Genomic DNA, 17,358 nt, shown 5'->3' with positions numbered 1-17,358 from the left:
AAATGGGAAAAAAAACAAAACAAAACAGCAGTAAACTGTATGCAAGGTAACAGCTCTATCAGTAATAATGAATTAGTATATGAACTATTAGTACAGTTTGTATTATATTTGCATGAAAATAGAAAACCAACTTGCCATAAAGTAGTCAGATATCAAATCCTTTTTGCCAGTTTATAGTAGGTATAGGGAGCCTATGCAGCATTCAACAGAACCTTGAATCTTCTGGTAATGAGTCTCCACTTCAGAAAAATAGTTTTTAGTTTGCTCTCTATGGCTGTAAGAATAGCATGAGAGATGTTGTGGAGGGGTTGGTCCCAACACTGTTCTAAACAGAAGATTTGTCTACTGGATATGATCCAAATGGACCCACTTCCTCGAGCCTGCTTTTTCTCAAAAAAAAATCAAAAAAGCTGTTTCTGTCAGTTTGGATGACATAAATATTCCTTGAAGCACTTTTTTTTTCTGCAGAACTGTCCTTTTTTTTTTTTTTCTCTCATCAAGATAGCAAACTCTAAATTTGCTCTGAGCCTATGATTATAGTTACATGCCATTTTGCTCAATGGTAATTACTGTATATCAGCATGCATGGTTTAAATGTTAATATCAACATCCCAGTAAAAGAGTTTAATAACATAAAGCACTGGAGTCTGCCTCACTTTCAGAAACTGCAAGTTAATATGGAAGTAGAACTGCTGTAATTCCAAAATGAAAAACAGCCTCAAGTGTTGTGGCAAAATACCTGTACAGGGGTGGCAATGTCTGTACAACTCTAGGCTGTTCTTAGGTGATTTTTCATACAAAGGGTTTCAGCTGCTAGTACTTCCAATTGAGCATTTCTCAATTTTGAAATACAGATCAGCAGTGTCACTCAGATAGGTCTTCAGGTAATTCCTACAATGTGAAATGCACTGTCATGATGCAAAGCACAAAACTATGGTGATTTTAAGGCAGGAGTGAAGAACTGATCCCAGAAAATCTACCTATGAATATTTCACTATGTGCTGTTATGTGATGAAATTTCAAAAACATGAAATAGAATAAAAGCAGAACAAGAAAGATACCCATGTTATACTGACATATAACCCAAATGATGGCATCTCAGAAATTTAAAGAAACTTTATGAATTTATTCCACAATATCTTCTTCTTTTGTTCTTTCTTTAATACTTCTCCAGTAATCATCTATTATTATCCAAAAATCACTAGATGCATAATTAAATTTTCCCAAAGAACAGACAGGCTCCTGAAGCTCCAAAGTTTTTCCATGCTCTAGTCTATTTCATTAACAAGAGTGACCTCGTTATTTGGTATCTTCATGCAGTTTATCATTGCACAAAACTAGCAAGGATACTTTGCTGCAAGCCTTCTACTCCTTGCTACAGAGCAGTGCAGTAATTTGTACTCAATGGATGCAATGTTTGTTTTTTTTTTAATTTACTACTTAGTCCACAGAGGTTCATAGAGAGCTGATGAGCCGCAGTAAGAGATTACAGGACTGGGAGTCCATTGAGACTCTGCCACTAATCCCTTCCATTGCTGAATGGTTTAGTCTTTCATTTTTCCATCTCTTTGTTCATAACACTAATACATTTATAAAGTTTCTGAGTATTCAGAGATAAAAAGCAATATAAAGGGACCAAAATATTACTAATATCATTGGTACAATTTACTAAACCCACAAACAGAATTGCCACACAGATATTCCATATTTTAACAGAAGCTAAAATATTAGTGGGTGAAAATACGTCTCTTAATTTAAAACAGTTCCTGCTTAGTGTTGTATATTCATGCTGTATTTCATGTAATGAAAACCACTAAAAATGAAAATCAAGAATTTCTGTTTACTTTTAATATCACTTTATCTTTAGTAGAACCCAAAGCCTCTTTGATGCCTTCTGCACGTAACTTAGAAAATTTTCCTTTAAAAGCTTGTTATTTTATATGGAAGCCTTGATCCCTTCGTCATAAAAGGCATGAAAGCTATTGCTCAAAGTCTGAGTAAGGTCAAATGACAATTGTTAAAGTGCACAGGGACCTTAGAGTTTCTTATGTTGTGGACAATGTATAAATAATTGCAGGCAAAAAAGAGAATTTCCATTGGATTTTGCATATCAGTTAATACACTTTTGCCTCTGCAAAACTTTCAACAAAACAATTAGACTTCCGAACAACCACCATCTGAAATTCTTATCATCTCCATAAAAAGAAACAGCATAATGTACAGTCTTTAGGAGAATTTACATGAAATCTAAAAAGGACCCATCAGTACAGGCAGAACTAAACTGGGAAAGTAGTCTCTGATGCTCAAAACAGTATCAGAAATAATAAGCAATGCCCTCTGAACCATCCCAAGGTAGTATAGGACAATTCTCATTATCGCACTGAACATCCTAATTCACAAATATTATATTTTATGAGAAGAGTTTTCAAAACCAAGTATTTATAACAACAGATTGGGAGCACCTTAGAACTAAACACCTCGCAATAGCCAGACCTGTGAGAATGTTTTCCCACCCCTCGAATGCTAGACATCCCAAAGTGAACTTACATATATTGAAGACCATATAACTTCAGCTAGAGTGCTTAGTACCTGCCAGCAAACTGGCAGAGTAACAGAATATTTTTAAAAATTAAAAAAAAACCAAACAAACAAACAAAAAAAAACCCCAAACAACTAATTAATCATGTAAAGGGGAACAGTACTGATTAGGATCAAGACAGCTCCACAGCTTTTTTTGGAAAGCATTTCTGACCTGCAAGAAACCCCAGTTTTACAAACCTAGACCATTTTAGGAAAAAGGTTTTTATTTATATCAAGCTTTAGAGTCTCTATGGGACATCTCAGAACATCTGAGCTGACAGAACTAGTTTTCACTCACATGACTTGGAACTGAAATGTAGGTCCCAGCTTACACCCAATTTTCAAGCACACTCTCTGGATTTTGAGATGTTGTGATTCTCTGAGCTTTTTTAACATAGAATAAAAAAAAATAAAAATTCCCTAGGCTGTTTATTCTTTTTTCCACAAGTGCCTTCAAAGACTTTGATTTATGTTTCTACATCTTTAATAATTGTATATAGAAATTAGAGGCAGAACTGATGTTTACTATTGTGGATTCCAGCATAACACTTTTGAGATTTTACAAGCCTTAAAAAAAAAGTTACCTCTCCCTGAAAAGAAAAACAGTTTTCTGTCTTGAAATGTACCAGCACCACAAGGCCATCATTTGCCCTCAACATCTGTTTTTTTATGATTTCTTGAAGAAACTCCGATACAATGAGACTACACAGCAGTGCAATTTTGTTTTTATTGTTCTCAAAATGTTCTAAGTAGAAATAAGCACAGTCATTTCTTTATCATCCCTTGGACGGCACCATGCATATGTAATAGATACTTATACAAAACAGGATACAGAATATTCCATAGTATTCCTACATACTCTCTCCAGCTGTCTCGTTCCCTCTAACAAGCAAAGCTTTCTGATGCTTGTTCAGTCTCACCACCTTCCTTTCAAGCAGCAGCAGTCTTACACTTGCTCATGCACAGACCCGTGCAGCTTCCCTTGATGAATTTCATCCAGTGGCCGAATTGTTTGGAACCATTACTTAACTAAAAACCACTTCATTAACCTTTTCAGTTACACAAACTGGGCACTTGCATGGCAGAACATCTGCACAGCAATATTTACTACCTAGGCATCCAATCAAGTATTTTAGATAATAACTTTAAATCTGAGAAAAAAAATAATCAAATATATTTTTCTTTTAAACTTGTGTAGTTTTGCCTTCTCTTAGGTTTCCAGACACAGTTGAATGGTTGCTGCCCCAGCAGTAAAAAGAAAACCTTTAGAAAAATAACCTGGATCAAACTGCAACAACAACAACAAAATCTTGACTATTTTATATGTTCAACTGCTTTTTTTACCTACTACTTGCCTTTCATCCTGCTTTTTTCTGTGACTGAACCATTAAGTAATTTCTCTTTGTTTTTTGAGAGAAGGAAAAGGGAAGAAGCTTGTGCAAGTACATATGAAAGATGCATACTTCTGATTCAGTGAGAAGTTGCATTCTCGGCATTAGTTTTCCATGACATATAGCTTTCTCTTAGATCATCTGTGAATTTGAAATTGCACCAAGTGACAAAATCTTAAAGTCAGGTCATATCTGCTGAGTTTAATAAGGATTGCTTGTAACCATCTCAAGACTGGCACAATCCTAAGGACCTACTACCAAAGCCAAATGCTTCTGCTCCACAAGGCCTCCTGTAACTCAAGTCCCTACAGGCACCAAATTTATAGTAGCCAGAAGTTAAAAACGCTTAAGAGCAAGAGATACTTTAACGTTGATATGTAATTTAAATGACTGCATTATGAATCATATACCTTCAGTAAGATAAATAAAGAATCAGGTTACCTGGGGTTAAAAGAATGACAGACATAGTGATGAGTGAACAAACAACTAGAATCACCAGGAGCGCAATAGCAATTCCCTTCCAGTTCCTCTGTGGAGGGCTGTTACTTCCAAGTTCCTACAGAAATGGAAGAAAAAAAAAAAAATGAAAAAGACCATGTTTCATAATCATATATTTCTAGAACTATTAGCAATAGAAAAATTACTCTGTGCATACTCATAATCACTGCATGGGAGGTAATTGTGATCCCTCCCCTCTCAACAGTACACAGAGTCATCCAAAGGTGTTGGACTCTTAAGGGTTTTTTTTAATAGGAATATCTCTCTTTTTTTTTTTTTTTTTAACACATATATGTACATATACCCATGAGAGATAATCAAAAGAACTTATACAAGCTGTCCAAAATACAACTCGTGTTAAAATGTGCCAAACACAGATTTCAGGGCAATACCAACTAGCAGTTTATAAGACAATTACAGGAATGAAATGTAGTCATTTACTGTAATTCCACCTAACATGGTATGGACCATAAAGGTTTAAATACACTTCCTTTTTAATGCACACTGTTAAAATTATTTGTAACAGAATACATTTACATAACTGCCTGAAGCTCCAAATATTCCATCTGATGCTACACAGTTCTTGTCTATACTGTAGTTCAACTGTAAACTGCTCCCCTATTATTTATGAAAAAAAACCCAACAAACAGTGGTTTATAACAAATGTTAAATGAATGCTTCTGTAACTACTAGTTACATGCTCTGTGGTTACATGTTTAAATCTTATTGACTACAGCCAGATGCCATTCAGATTTGTTCAGTAGTAGCAATACATCACCTGTGTTCATGGGACAGCTCGAGACCAAAGAACACATTAATATCTAATAACAGAAACAACAGAAATAGTATGACAATCCTTACTTTCACAAAAAAAAAAAAAAAAAAAAAATTTCTTTTTCTCTCTATAGCTGGCAAGCATAAACATTTCTCTGCCAGAGTTACCCATGCCTTTACTATCTCAAAATTAAACTGCTGTGGTAAGACTCTCTGGGAAAAGAAATCTGGAAGGGACTTCTCAGAAGATTCTTCTTCAGCCTGCTTACAAAGTTGAGTTATATTACACAAGGGCTTCAAAATCTACACAAGCTCCCACTAAGCTCCTACTAAATAGCAGGTGAGGCAAAAAACTTGCACTTGAAGACAATACCACCTAAAAACTTTTCTTCCCCTCCCCAGGACCTGAGGCTACAACATGCAGGAGGCAGAGCCCTGCAAGGCAGTTCCTCCGCTGAATGAGCAAATGCCACAGGAGAGATTACTTGGAGTCCTTCCTATTTGATCTGAGATCCTGGGTTTGTTCATCTTGCATGTACACAGCAAGCATATTTTTTTATCTTTCCTCTTTCTGCTGGACAAAAAGGCAGAAGGGCATGGCAGATCTGCCACCTCAGCACGTGCAGGGAGGTACCTCCCGCTATGTTTTATAAGTTTCCAAAAGCATATTAATATTTCTTCACATATACATTACTTCATTTTAGTTTTCTGAATTACAAATGAGTACAAAATGGAGATGTCTTAGCAACAGAAAATGACAATGTTCTTGTGTCTAATTGGCTGGTGTACACCACATCAATACCATACATTACCCAAACCAGCATATCTAACAGTGCCTTCAATTTTTAACCTTTTTTTTTTTTTTTGACCCCTCACCTGTTCATTTCTACATATGAAAGACAGTTTCTCTTCCCAGTACTCTTTTTCCAGGAAACGTAAGATGAATTCCCCTACAGAGTCACTAAGCAATCCCACAAGAGAAGTCAGCCCATCACAGCTCCCAGCAAGGAGACCCGCACTTCCCCAACGCGGCTTCTGCCCCCTGGGCCCCATCACCTGCCTGGCCTTGGCCTGCCCAAGCTTGCTCATTTCAGAAGTTTTTAGCCTTACCAGATGGGAGAAGCACCTACTCTATTTACTACAGCTGGTCTTCACGGGATCAGCTCCCTCACCTGATCAGTGTTAGCCTTCCGTCCCCACAGCTGAAGCCAGCCATTAGTGGTAAATGGGCACCAGTCAGCCTGGGCTGCTCTCAGTTCTGCTGGCTGTAAGAGTAATTGTACTTTTCTATTATTACACAAATCTCCTCTCTGGTGTTGATACTGATTGAACAGCAGATAATGAATGATGTTCAATTATAGCACACAGAAGGAAATTACTAAGGACAGCTGCAGCTCAGCACTAGCAGACAGTCCCTTTCAGACTGAAACCTGTGCAGCTTTTCTAGGCATCACCATGCAGGAGAAGCCTGATTACCATAACCAACAATACGTCTTTGATGCCCATATCATTTTTACTAAACTTCTGGGCTCCTGTCTGCCACAGGCAGGGTGAAAAACATGGTCTAAGCAGAAACTACCTACATCCACCTTCCTTTCCCATCTCATCACCCATGTTTTCCAGCCCCTTACAAACTTGCCTGCTCCCCTCGTTTCCTTCAGTTCCGTGTGGTTGACTCCCACCTCATTAAATACTAATTACCATAGTAACTTCCTGATTAGCCTTAAAGACAGTTGGTCAGCATAACAGCTTCACAAGCCCCTTTGGTGCTCCCTAGGAAGTGAGGATTGTGTAGTTCAATCCTTTCTGGACAGCGACATTGCAAGGATCCCCAGCCTTTTCACAGAAATACAAAACTTTTACATCCTCCATGTAAATGAATTTCCCTTAAGTAAGAATTATTTTAATGTTAAAAGCACAGATTAGAAAATATAAACATATTCTAAACATAACAGTGTAAGTCTTATTCATATGACACTTAACTGAGTTCAATTGTAATAGAAGACCTAGCAGCTCATACAAGCAAGTGGCAGTGAGAAAACACTTAGCTACTCTCAGAAAATCATGAAAACCTAATTTCAAAGAACTGACTTAAAATGACAAAAGCTGGATAACTTGATGAAGATACTGAAGCCTCTAAAAAACTAGCAGGTTCTTATTATTCAGAAGGTTATTCTCTGCAGACATGAATATTGTTCAATTTCTAAAAATAAAATTCCATTTTAAACACTTCTGCAAATTTCTGCAAGAGGAATATCAAGGGGATGAGCCCAGTACTGAGCATACAGAGCTCACTGGTACTCATACTGAGAAAGAAGCAGGCTTCCAGCTAACTGAAAATCTTGGGAGACTGACATAAAAAGGACTGATCTCTGACTTAGAATAAAGTATTTGGTTTTAATATTTTGATAAAATTTATGGGTTGTTCAAAATTATTAGATTAGAAATTATTAAAAGGTCATTATGATGTTCTGATACTGAGTGACAACATTCTGTTAAGACATTTGTGGAGTTAATACACACTAATGAAAAAGATTTGATGAAATATTAGAAAATTCCTATAATAAGGTGAATTCACAGTACAATCAGTATTGTCAAGGACATCTTAAATCAACTTTCTTGATGCTAATCAATGCAACTCTTGGACTATAATTTACAAATTTTAAAATAGAGTAAGCTGCTGTTCATACATAATAACATTTTTAGTCTTGCACTGCTTTTCAAAATGATCATAAGCAAAAGGCAGTTAAATAGGTTTTTAGACCATATATCACTGTCCAGACAGAAGCTGTCATTTTTGGGGGCATTCAAGGGGAAACATCGTAGACAGCAGTACAATAAGAAACTTTTGACATCATATAGTTTCCCTGTATCTAACTGCTAACTGGCATATAACAACAAGGAACATGTAGACAGAGATTTAAGGATCTAATCTTCAAAATAGGTTCTTCTATTAATGTGGTTTGAAAAAATATAAACTTTTGAATATTGTGGTTTACATTTAATACTATCCATAATGTTCTTTTAGATTTTACAGTCTAGCTCTAATGAATCAGAAAACGGCTGCTCAAAGCATAACACAATCACAATTTTTCTCACTATTTAAAGTACCTTTTCACAAATCATTTATCTGCATTGCTGCCAAAACCAAACCTTAAGTAATACATGTTTTTGAATGAATTTGTGATTGAGTAATACCTAAAACAGCTACAAAGAGAAGAATGAATTATACTGCATATACAAAAAATGGTGCAACGTTATAGAACCTAATGCTTTTGGCTTCTCCTGCCAAATGTTAAAGACAACATTTCACCACGAGCTTTTAATCACTACCATCAGTGAACACAATGTATGCAATTGAAAGGAGGTTCTAGCCTCTTTCTGCTCTGTGATTGTCTGCATTTTAATCTTTTTTTGAAAAGTCCACTAAATAAATGTAAAAAAAGGCATAACTTCCTGTCAAGTCTGGCTTTACTAGTTTTATATGGTATTATAAGGCATTATATGGCATTACAGAGGTTCCAAATAGGGTACTTAAGTGATCACAGCAAAATTTTGCAATAGCAATGAAAAGAAAGGCTAAAACAAAAATCTGCAGAAACTGGATATAAAAAAATTACAGTTTGAGGCTGTCAAAGTGGAACATGAGTCATTTCCACCATTCCGCATCCATCTATGCTAAATTTCACTCACCACTGCAAAGCAAGAAATTTTAAAGGGAGATGCTGAAAAACTACATCCAGCAAAACCACAAGCAAATATAAATCAAATATGCTGAAGCATTTTCCTCTCTCCTTTTCTAGGCTGATTTCTAAATATATACTCCCCCTCCAACCACAATTTACAGACTGATGATGAACTGATTCACTACAAGCATGAAAATTTCTAAAGCACTAGTAGGACATGGGTTTGAAATTTCATAATCTATAGCATGTGACCTCATCCAGGAGTTCTGAGGAGATTTTCTCTATTTCTGAATGAAATACAGAGTCTAACGTGGATGTTTTGTTTTGAAAATTTAAAAAACTATAAAATTACCTCCATAATGGCTGTGTTACACCTGAACGTAACAAGATATAACCCAAGTTCCTATTACAGTAGAAATAACAACATCAAACTGATTCCCATTAAATTTATTTCATACACAAATATCTTTTATCCCTTGACATTGAAATGCAACTGCTTATAAGTTAAGAGTGATAGTTTTAAGTACCATATTCCTTTTAAGTATTGTAATATTTAAGTATTGTATTGCTTTTATATATTGTAATATGTAAGTATATATATTTAACATATTGGTGATACCAATTTGGGAAAAAGAATCACTTAAAATTAATAGATGTAGTACCTTAAAAAAAAAAACAAACTCAAATATTTCCATATTTTTATCTGAATAAACTTACAATCTTTCCTGTAAGCAGCATAAACGGGAAAAAAAAACAAACAAACAAAAAAAAAAGATAACCCATAGCTTCCCTCCTAAAACTTATCAAGTTGCAGTGTTTTATCACAGTTTTATTGCTAATCAATGAGGATAAAAAGCCCTTAAGATATATTTATTTTAGCAAGTGTGTACAACTAAAGAGACAACCAAAGGTCAGAAAATACTGTTGTGATGTGCTGCATTCATAAGTCAGGGACCTGAATTATCTTAATAGCATTTTCCTTATATCTTGGAAAACTATTTATGTAAATGACAATGCAATTTCTACCATGGAAATAATAACAGAAGCATCAGAAGACTGACTGGTGCAAGCAAGCACATTGAAGAGCGCTGGATACAGCCTGAGGATTAAAAGTGCCTCTACCAGGTTCTTGCTAAAACAGGCAGGTTAGCTAAAATGTATCATTCCCTTCCAGCTAAGAAATTAAAGCCAAACTTCTAAAGACAAACCAATCCCGAGAGCTGGCATTTAATTAAAACTGATTTTTCTCATAGAAATACCTGCCCATGCGGCAATCAACCTAGATGATAAATGCTGCAATGAGCCAAATATAGAAAATATCCATTTATCTGTAAAAAATTAAGAACACAAATTCCACTGGTTTGAACTCTTTCTGCTGGGTAAAGCTGGGTAAAGCAAAAGCAGAGATTCTGCAATTATTTCTGCCATTCGGAGTGAACTTTACCAGGCTGACATGCTCAGTGTTACAAGCATGCAGATGCACATTGGTGTTTATACCTAGACTGTGAGTATCTGCAACTGAAACCCATCAGCACTGAGTCTCAGCAGCATCTGTGGATTGCCTGTTTTTGTGTTGAGGCATTAAGGGCAGGTGAAGGATCTTAGCTAGAGGAGACATGGTCTGTAGGAGTTCTGAAGCCTTGAATGAATCGTCTTTTTTCTTTTGGCTAGTTTTGGGGTTGTTTTGTTTTGGTTTTTTTAAATTGTTCCTGTACTGTCACCAGGACAAAACCTACAGGAAAGCTCTGTGAAGACTCACATCCTTCCCTTATTTTGGCAAGAATATAAGGGGCAAAGCGCATTTGAGTAGGAAAAGCAAAAGTAATCTGCTTTGCAGTAGGAATGAGTCTCACTCTGTAGCTGAGATGTAATCAAGACAATACCACTTAATGACTCCTCCAGCATCTACTTCATTAAACTCTACCATTTGCATTCGCCAAACATGAAGAAAAGGTGATAAACATAAAAAGACAAACAGTTCCATGTTGTATCTCAGGTGTTTTAAAAGGCCAGGAATACTTATAATAAAAACAGGGCAGTCTTTCCAGAGTTTGTTACGCAGCTCATCCTCCAACTAGTATTAAATACTAACTGCCTTGATTATGCTGTGTACTATTTGCAGGAAAATTACTGCAGCAAGTACTTACAATTTGTGATTAAATGACTGTGTCCATTCCTTCCCAGCTGTTTTTGAGTAATCCCATGGCCTAGATAGCAGAGAGACTAAAAGACTGATCCACAAAGTGGCACAGGACGGTTATAATCCATTTGCATAAGTACCTATGATTTTCATCCCTCATACTCTCTTTACAATATGCCATGTTATAATATCCTATTGCTTCAGTTCTTGTCTGAATGATCATGGTCATACAATTACTTTTCCTGGTCAACATCTTTATTAATCAAAATGTTGGCGTTTCTTTTCAGAGTCCTTATAAAATGCCACTTCCACAGGAATGCATGAATCTCAGTCAGCTCTGTGGATAACAGGCATTTTAAAAAGAGGGCAGCTTGTTAGCAATTATCCTGCTTAGAACAGGTGCGGGATTTGGATTTGGATATGGGAACAATCTGTCTTCATATTTCTATTTCCCTGGGCTGTGCTAGTAAGAGAAAGCCCTTCTTTTGCAGAGCCAAACTGGGAAAAAAAAAATCAAAAAAAAATCCCAGCCCAACCCAAACAAATAAACCAAAACCCACCCCTGTCTCAGTAAAAATAAATTAAAAGAATAAATGTGCATATATAATAAAACATTCTGAGAAGTGTTAATCACTCACACTAGTTATGCATTTTCTTAACCTTGTAAAACACATTGTGCTTTCTTTCAGCCTTGAGCATTTTTTTCTGGACATGCAAGTCCCATTCATGAACCGAATTTCGGTAATTCTTGGTATCTTAGAACAGTTTTGTCAACACCCTTAGTTCCAACTACTCACAAAAAAAAAAAAATCAGATACATTTATGGACTCTAATGTATTATGGCTATCATTAGGATGCATTTCACATCTTCCAACTCCTTTTGCAGCATACCTTATAACACTACTCAAACACAATGAGCTAGCTATTACACCAGACAAACAAGTAAAAGTCTAAAAGCCTAACTACTAAAGCTTTCTATCAAAATTCCTGTTCAAGGTCTAATCACAGTAGATGAGTAAACAGAAGCAGGAATCAGCACAACAGATCAAAACAGCATGGCACATGCACAAGTAAAAATTTCTGCCCATCCACCCTTTTTATGAACACAATAATATTCACATTTCCAGCATAGGAAAGCAAAGCGGGGGGAAAAAAAAAAAAAAAACAACAAAAACACACCAAAACAGACTATCATGGTGCAAAATAATGAAAAAATATGTAAAATACAGGTCATGGAAAATACTGCCACAAGGACGGCTAAGTAGCTGGGACAGAGGGAAACTTAGATAAAATAACAATGAATGACAAAATTGGTTTATATTTGAAATAAAAAGCAGTCATGACGTAGAGACAAACTACAGCAGTCAAGGGAATTTCTTTGGCTTTGGGGAGCTGAGTTGAATGTAACAGACTTCTATGAAGAGCTATAATGTCATGGAAAACTTCATTGAGACTCAGTATTTTGAAGCTGTGAAACCTTTTCATCCTATATTCACAATCTTTCACAGCTTGTTTCTAACAAAGTTTCAGAAGTAAAAAAACTGTACTCTTTTTCCAGTCTAGCAGAAACTAAGATAATTAAGGAGAATACTGATGTTCTTGCAAGATGTGATTATCTTAAGACTCAAAAGTACTCATGTACATGAAAACTAAAGATAGCCACCTCCAGGGATTTTTGTAAGTTCCTGAGCAGAACAGCTACTGACCAGCTTCTTTATTAAATATGTCTGTTTGCAACACTCATCCAGTCTCCACTGCAAATCTCACCTCCAGACGGTTGGTTGTCAAGGAATCACACACCCTCTGGGGGGGCTGAGTTTCACTGCTAACCTGGTGTGACTCCAGGTTATATTCCCCATGTACCAAAGCTCCAATATTCACACTGTGCTAACATATTCTCTTCCTCACACAAGTCTCATCTTGAAGCGAATGAAATTTTTGTCTGAATATGAAAAGCTATCTCTGCCTGCAAGATTACATGGAAATAAAGCAGGCAGCTCATTTCCAGTGAGCTCATGCATCATTAGTATCTAGAGGAAATCAACAATTCTTTTTCCATAATTAAAGAAAAGTCTTAATGTATTTTACTAAACAAGTAATGCTAAGTACAGAAAAATATGGCAAAGCAACAGGCACAGAAATTATTTTATTCACGTTACTACGATGTAAAGGAAGAAGTCTATATACTAACAGTCAGTTACAGACAATATATTTTCACATGTCCCTATTGATCTAAACTTTAATCAAACTCCACAAGATAGTAGCACATTTCTTCCACTCTTCTAATGCTGAAGAAAAATCCCCCAATTAAGCAGACTAATGTATGTCAAAAAAAAAGAAAGATGGATGAATACAGGTTATACATGTTGCATACCTAGAGATCTTTCTACAGATACAACAAATTGTTTGCTTGAATTTGTCCTTTTCATTGCTCAGAAACTAAATTATACTTTGCCTGATTTGCCTTAAAAAAAAAAAAGTTTTTAAAAGTATTTTTATCTCTCGATATATTTGCAAGGTCACATAACAGATCTCTTTTAAAACTGACATAGTCATTTTTGGCATTAATAACCAGATCTGTTTGACAACACAACATTACACTTCACTGAAGGTCAGAAAAACAGGAAAGGTTACTATGCTGTAGGAATGACACATAAGTCAAATTCAGGTTTATACCACGTAATTTTACAATTTAAACTGAATACAGTGCCCCTGTATTTAGTGTTGTAAGCCCAAGCTCTGTGCTGCAGCATAAATTTGAAGTAAGACCACTATTAGATTAGAAGAACCAAAATCACTTTATGGAGCTTCTCATTTTTCAGACACTTGTACTTGCCTAATTTTATGCCATTGAAGAGTCCTGGAGAATGGATTTGACAAAACCTTTTTTTTTTTTTTTAGGGATGACTGATATTAAATCATGAGTTGCCAAAGGACAGAAAAAGCTGCAAAGGTTATTTTGTAAATTTGCATTGACAGTTTTCTATTTGTTTTCAGATTTACGAAGGTTACTTGCAAATAAGTAATTCAAATCCAAATTTGCCTTAATAAGCCTTTGCATGCATGTATACATGTACACACATACACTTATTACTGAATATATATACAGCTAAATAGTATTCAAGGCAACATTCCTATAAATAAGTTAAATGTAAATAAGCCAAAGTTTATCAGTACCACTGTGATTCTGCATTTAGGGGGATCTAAGGTTGTAGAAAGTTAGATGAGTTCCCCAAGGTCATGTAAGAATGGTAAACCATCATCTCTTTATGTAAGTATTTCTGAACAAAACTGTAGCAAACAAAAGTGTTTGGCCAGTATCACTGGGCTCTGACTGGGAATTTATAATTTAGTTTTTCAAAGTACTCTTCATGATAAAGTTTACCTACTTTACCAAAAAAATTGAACTTTCTTTAAAGCAGAGGAATGCTGTGATTTCATCACAGGTAAAGATATGTTTTTCTCCTGCTTTTTGTTAGCAGAAAACAACCAGGGAGGTGTTCAAGAAATCTGTAGATTAGACACTATATAGTATGTTATATAAAGGTAATAGATATAATAACACAGCAGAACCAAGATCACGGTTCACTTAAAAACAACGTGAGTCCTCACAGCAATAACGACATCACATTTTTCATACACACACACAGAGCTTATAAAAAAGCACTTTCAGAGAGACTATGGGTCATCAAATCATCTCCTTACACATATTGCACTCAATTAAAAAGCAAATCCAGTACTAGGACAAGAAAAAAAAATAAAAGGAAAAGAAGAGGAATTTCTTGGCTGTTTTACAGGATTCATTGATCTCAGAAGTGTACTTCAAGATTATGTAAAATTCATTCCTCCCCCCCCCCCCCCCGCGAACTTTTCTTACTGTAATGGCCAACCCTATCTTCATAAGGCACTTCAAAGTCCCTTTATCCACTATGTTTCCTGGGGAAATGTGAGCCACTCAACAATGTAGAAGCTCTTGACTTATCTGTGGAAAATAGGAATGCCTCTGGATGTGTTCTCTAGGTGTTAAGACAGTTCTGCATGCAGGCAGGCCCCTCAGCACCCACTCCAAGGCAAACTTAATCACAGTAATTGAGGGAAAAGATGCACAAACAAAACCAAACCATTAATAGCTTTAAAATGGAGGGGGAAGGGGGGATTGCCTCAATCGCAGTAAGTTAAAGTAGTCTATCACTTAAGATTTTGAGATTTTTTCCTTAACACATTTTCCATCTGACTCCCACACTATCGATGCAAATGTTATTTTCTTCAGCTGAAAGATTTTGAGTGCTTAACAGTGATCCTGTTACGTTCACCTCTGCTGCCAGCTCATTAATGCATGGAAAAGTACTTCCTGACTGCCTTACTGTACCGAGTCTGGCTGTAACGGATTTATGTTTTTCCATAGCAGCCCCTATGGTGCTGTCTTTAGGATCTGTGGCTAAAACAGCACTGATAATAAAACCAATGTTTTGAACATTGCTAAAGAGTGCTTGCAAAGCATCAAAGCTTCATCAAAGATTTCTCTTCTTCTTTTTTTTTTTTTTTAACCCAACATAAGGGAGGCTGAAGAGGTGGGACAAAAGCTGGGAAGTACCACAGCCTGATCAGCTGAAATAAACTGGCCAAAGAGATACTCTATACCATGTAATGCCATGTTCTGCCACCAAAGTGGGGTACAGGGTAAAGGAAGGGTGTCTTCCAAATGGCCATTGCTCAAGACTGACTGGGTATGGGCCTGTTTGTAGGAGTGATTGCATTGTGCGTTTGTTTCTTTTTTCTTTCCACACTTTCAGACCATCTTTATTTGGACCTACAAATTTTCTTGCTTTTGCTATTCCTGTTCTGTCCCTGGTCCCACTGCGGTGGGATGCTGTGCCATGCTCAGCTGCTGGACAGGTCAACCCACCATAAGCATATATGCCCACTTCTCACAATGCTCTCTTGGATCTATATTTAATGACTGTACGACCCATTACTTTTTATTTCCTTTCAATGAGATTATATCATAGCCACCCTCAGCATAGCAGGAAACTACAGTCTCTCTGAAACAGAGTGGAATAAAAGTCAAGATGCTCTTATTGGCATGCTTTTCCAGATGCTGTTTTTTATTGAAAACCAAATAAATGTTTAGATATACTAAGGTCTGCTTTAGCAAAGCTTGGGACATTCTGAGAAACACTCAAATGAACTTTTTATTATGGGGATAAATAATTCCTTGTCACCTACCTTCTGACCCAGTTAAAGCTACTATTACTGGGAAGTTCCAGCCCTGTAAGGGACATACAGAATTAAGCATAGAAGGTATTTGTGGAGTTAATAGAGATAAAACAGGATGGAGAGGAATGCCAGAGAATGACCAAGAAACAGACACTTTCTAACTCTATGTGGAGTTTCTACTTTATGTATAGCTCTTTGTTTAGCATGGCAGCATAAAGAATACAGAAGAGCAATAAACTGCATTACTGTTACAGTATGAGAATGACAAGGAAAAGTAACACAGGCCAGAGAAATCATGTTTAGTGTATTTTTTTTAATAAACATAAACAGAAGAGCACTGTGGTTAAAAGAGAGACTGAGCAGTACTAAAAGAGTAATATTTTTAGGGGCTCTGTCACACTCTTAACGAGAATACCAGTGACATGAAAAGCAATGATATTGTCACGCACCACATGCATGCATTAATATTTGTACTAATAAAGGTGAGAGCATATAACTGAATGCCATGGAAATTTTGGCATAAATCTGTTCAAACTAGGAGGTTTGACTTAGAGCAAGAAATGAATGGCACCTTTCCTTTTCTCCAGAGCGATTTCTTCTTCCTAGCCGATTCTCATGCAAAATGAGGTAAAGATTTTTATAAAGCACATATTATCTATTTCTAGTTGTTTTCTTACTGAGAGTTAGAAGAGTTATAATTAGAAGTCAGTTGAACAGAGCCAGAGAAAGAAGACCAAGATCCCACCAATGTAGAGGTGAGTACCTGGCGATTGGCAGAACTGCTACACTCAATTGAATGAAAAGTTCAAAACTGCCTTGTCACTGAATTTTCTGTTAATGCACTGAAGGTAATTTTCTGTCTACAGATCCAGTACTCACAACAGATACACAGTTCAATACCATTCCTTGGCTCTGAGCTTTAAGACAAGAGCCAAGTAATTCCTTCAGATCCACTTCAACAACTACTGCTGAAATGCCTGGAGGCAGAGGACAGTACTTGACTCAAAAGAAGGTGCTGGCTACAAGACAGGCTACAATAACTGTGTCCTTCTTATACATATACTTACAGAGA

At 36.3% G+C, this 17,358-nt stretch overlaps 1 protein-coding gene across 2 annotated transcripts in view; it reads right to left on the bottom strand.

Moving 5' to 3' along the window:
- DPP10 (dipeptidyl peptidase like 10) overlaps window positions 1-17,358 on the bottom strand; it is a 555,091-nt gene that overhangs the window by 239,616 nt on the left and 298,117 nt on the right. For both annotated transcript variants that reach the window (XM_061349587.1, XM_061349585.1), the window contains exon 2: window positions 4,413-4,527. In XM_061349587.1, coding sequence (XP_061205571.1) covers window positions 4,413-4,527 — 115 coding nt within the window. The remainder of the gene's footprint in view (window positions 1-4,412; window positions 4,528-17,358) is intronic.

Source organism: Neopsephotus bourkii, unplaced genomic scaffold (assembly GCF_033783945.1).
Source record: "Neopsephotus bourkii isolate Nb327-2 ecotype Australia unplaced genomic scaffold, CSIRO-AGI_Nbou_v1 NB_450, whole genome shotgun sequence".
In the NCBI taxonomy this organism is placed as follows: domain Eukaryota; kingdom Metazoa; phylum Chordata; class Aves; order Psittaciformes; family Psittacidae; genus Neopsephotus; species Neopsephotus bourkii.
The sequence above is the reverse complement of the archived record's forward strand: the minus strand, read 5'-3'. Positions and strand labels throughout refer to the sequence as shown.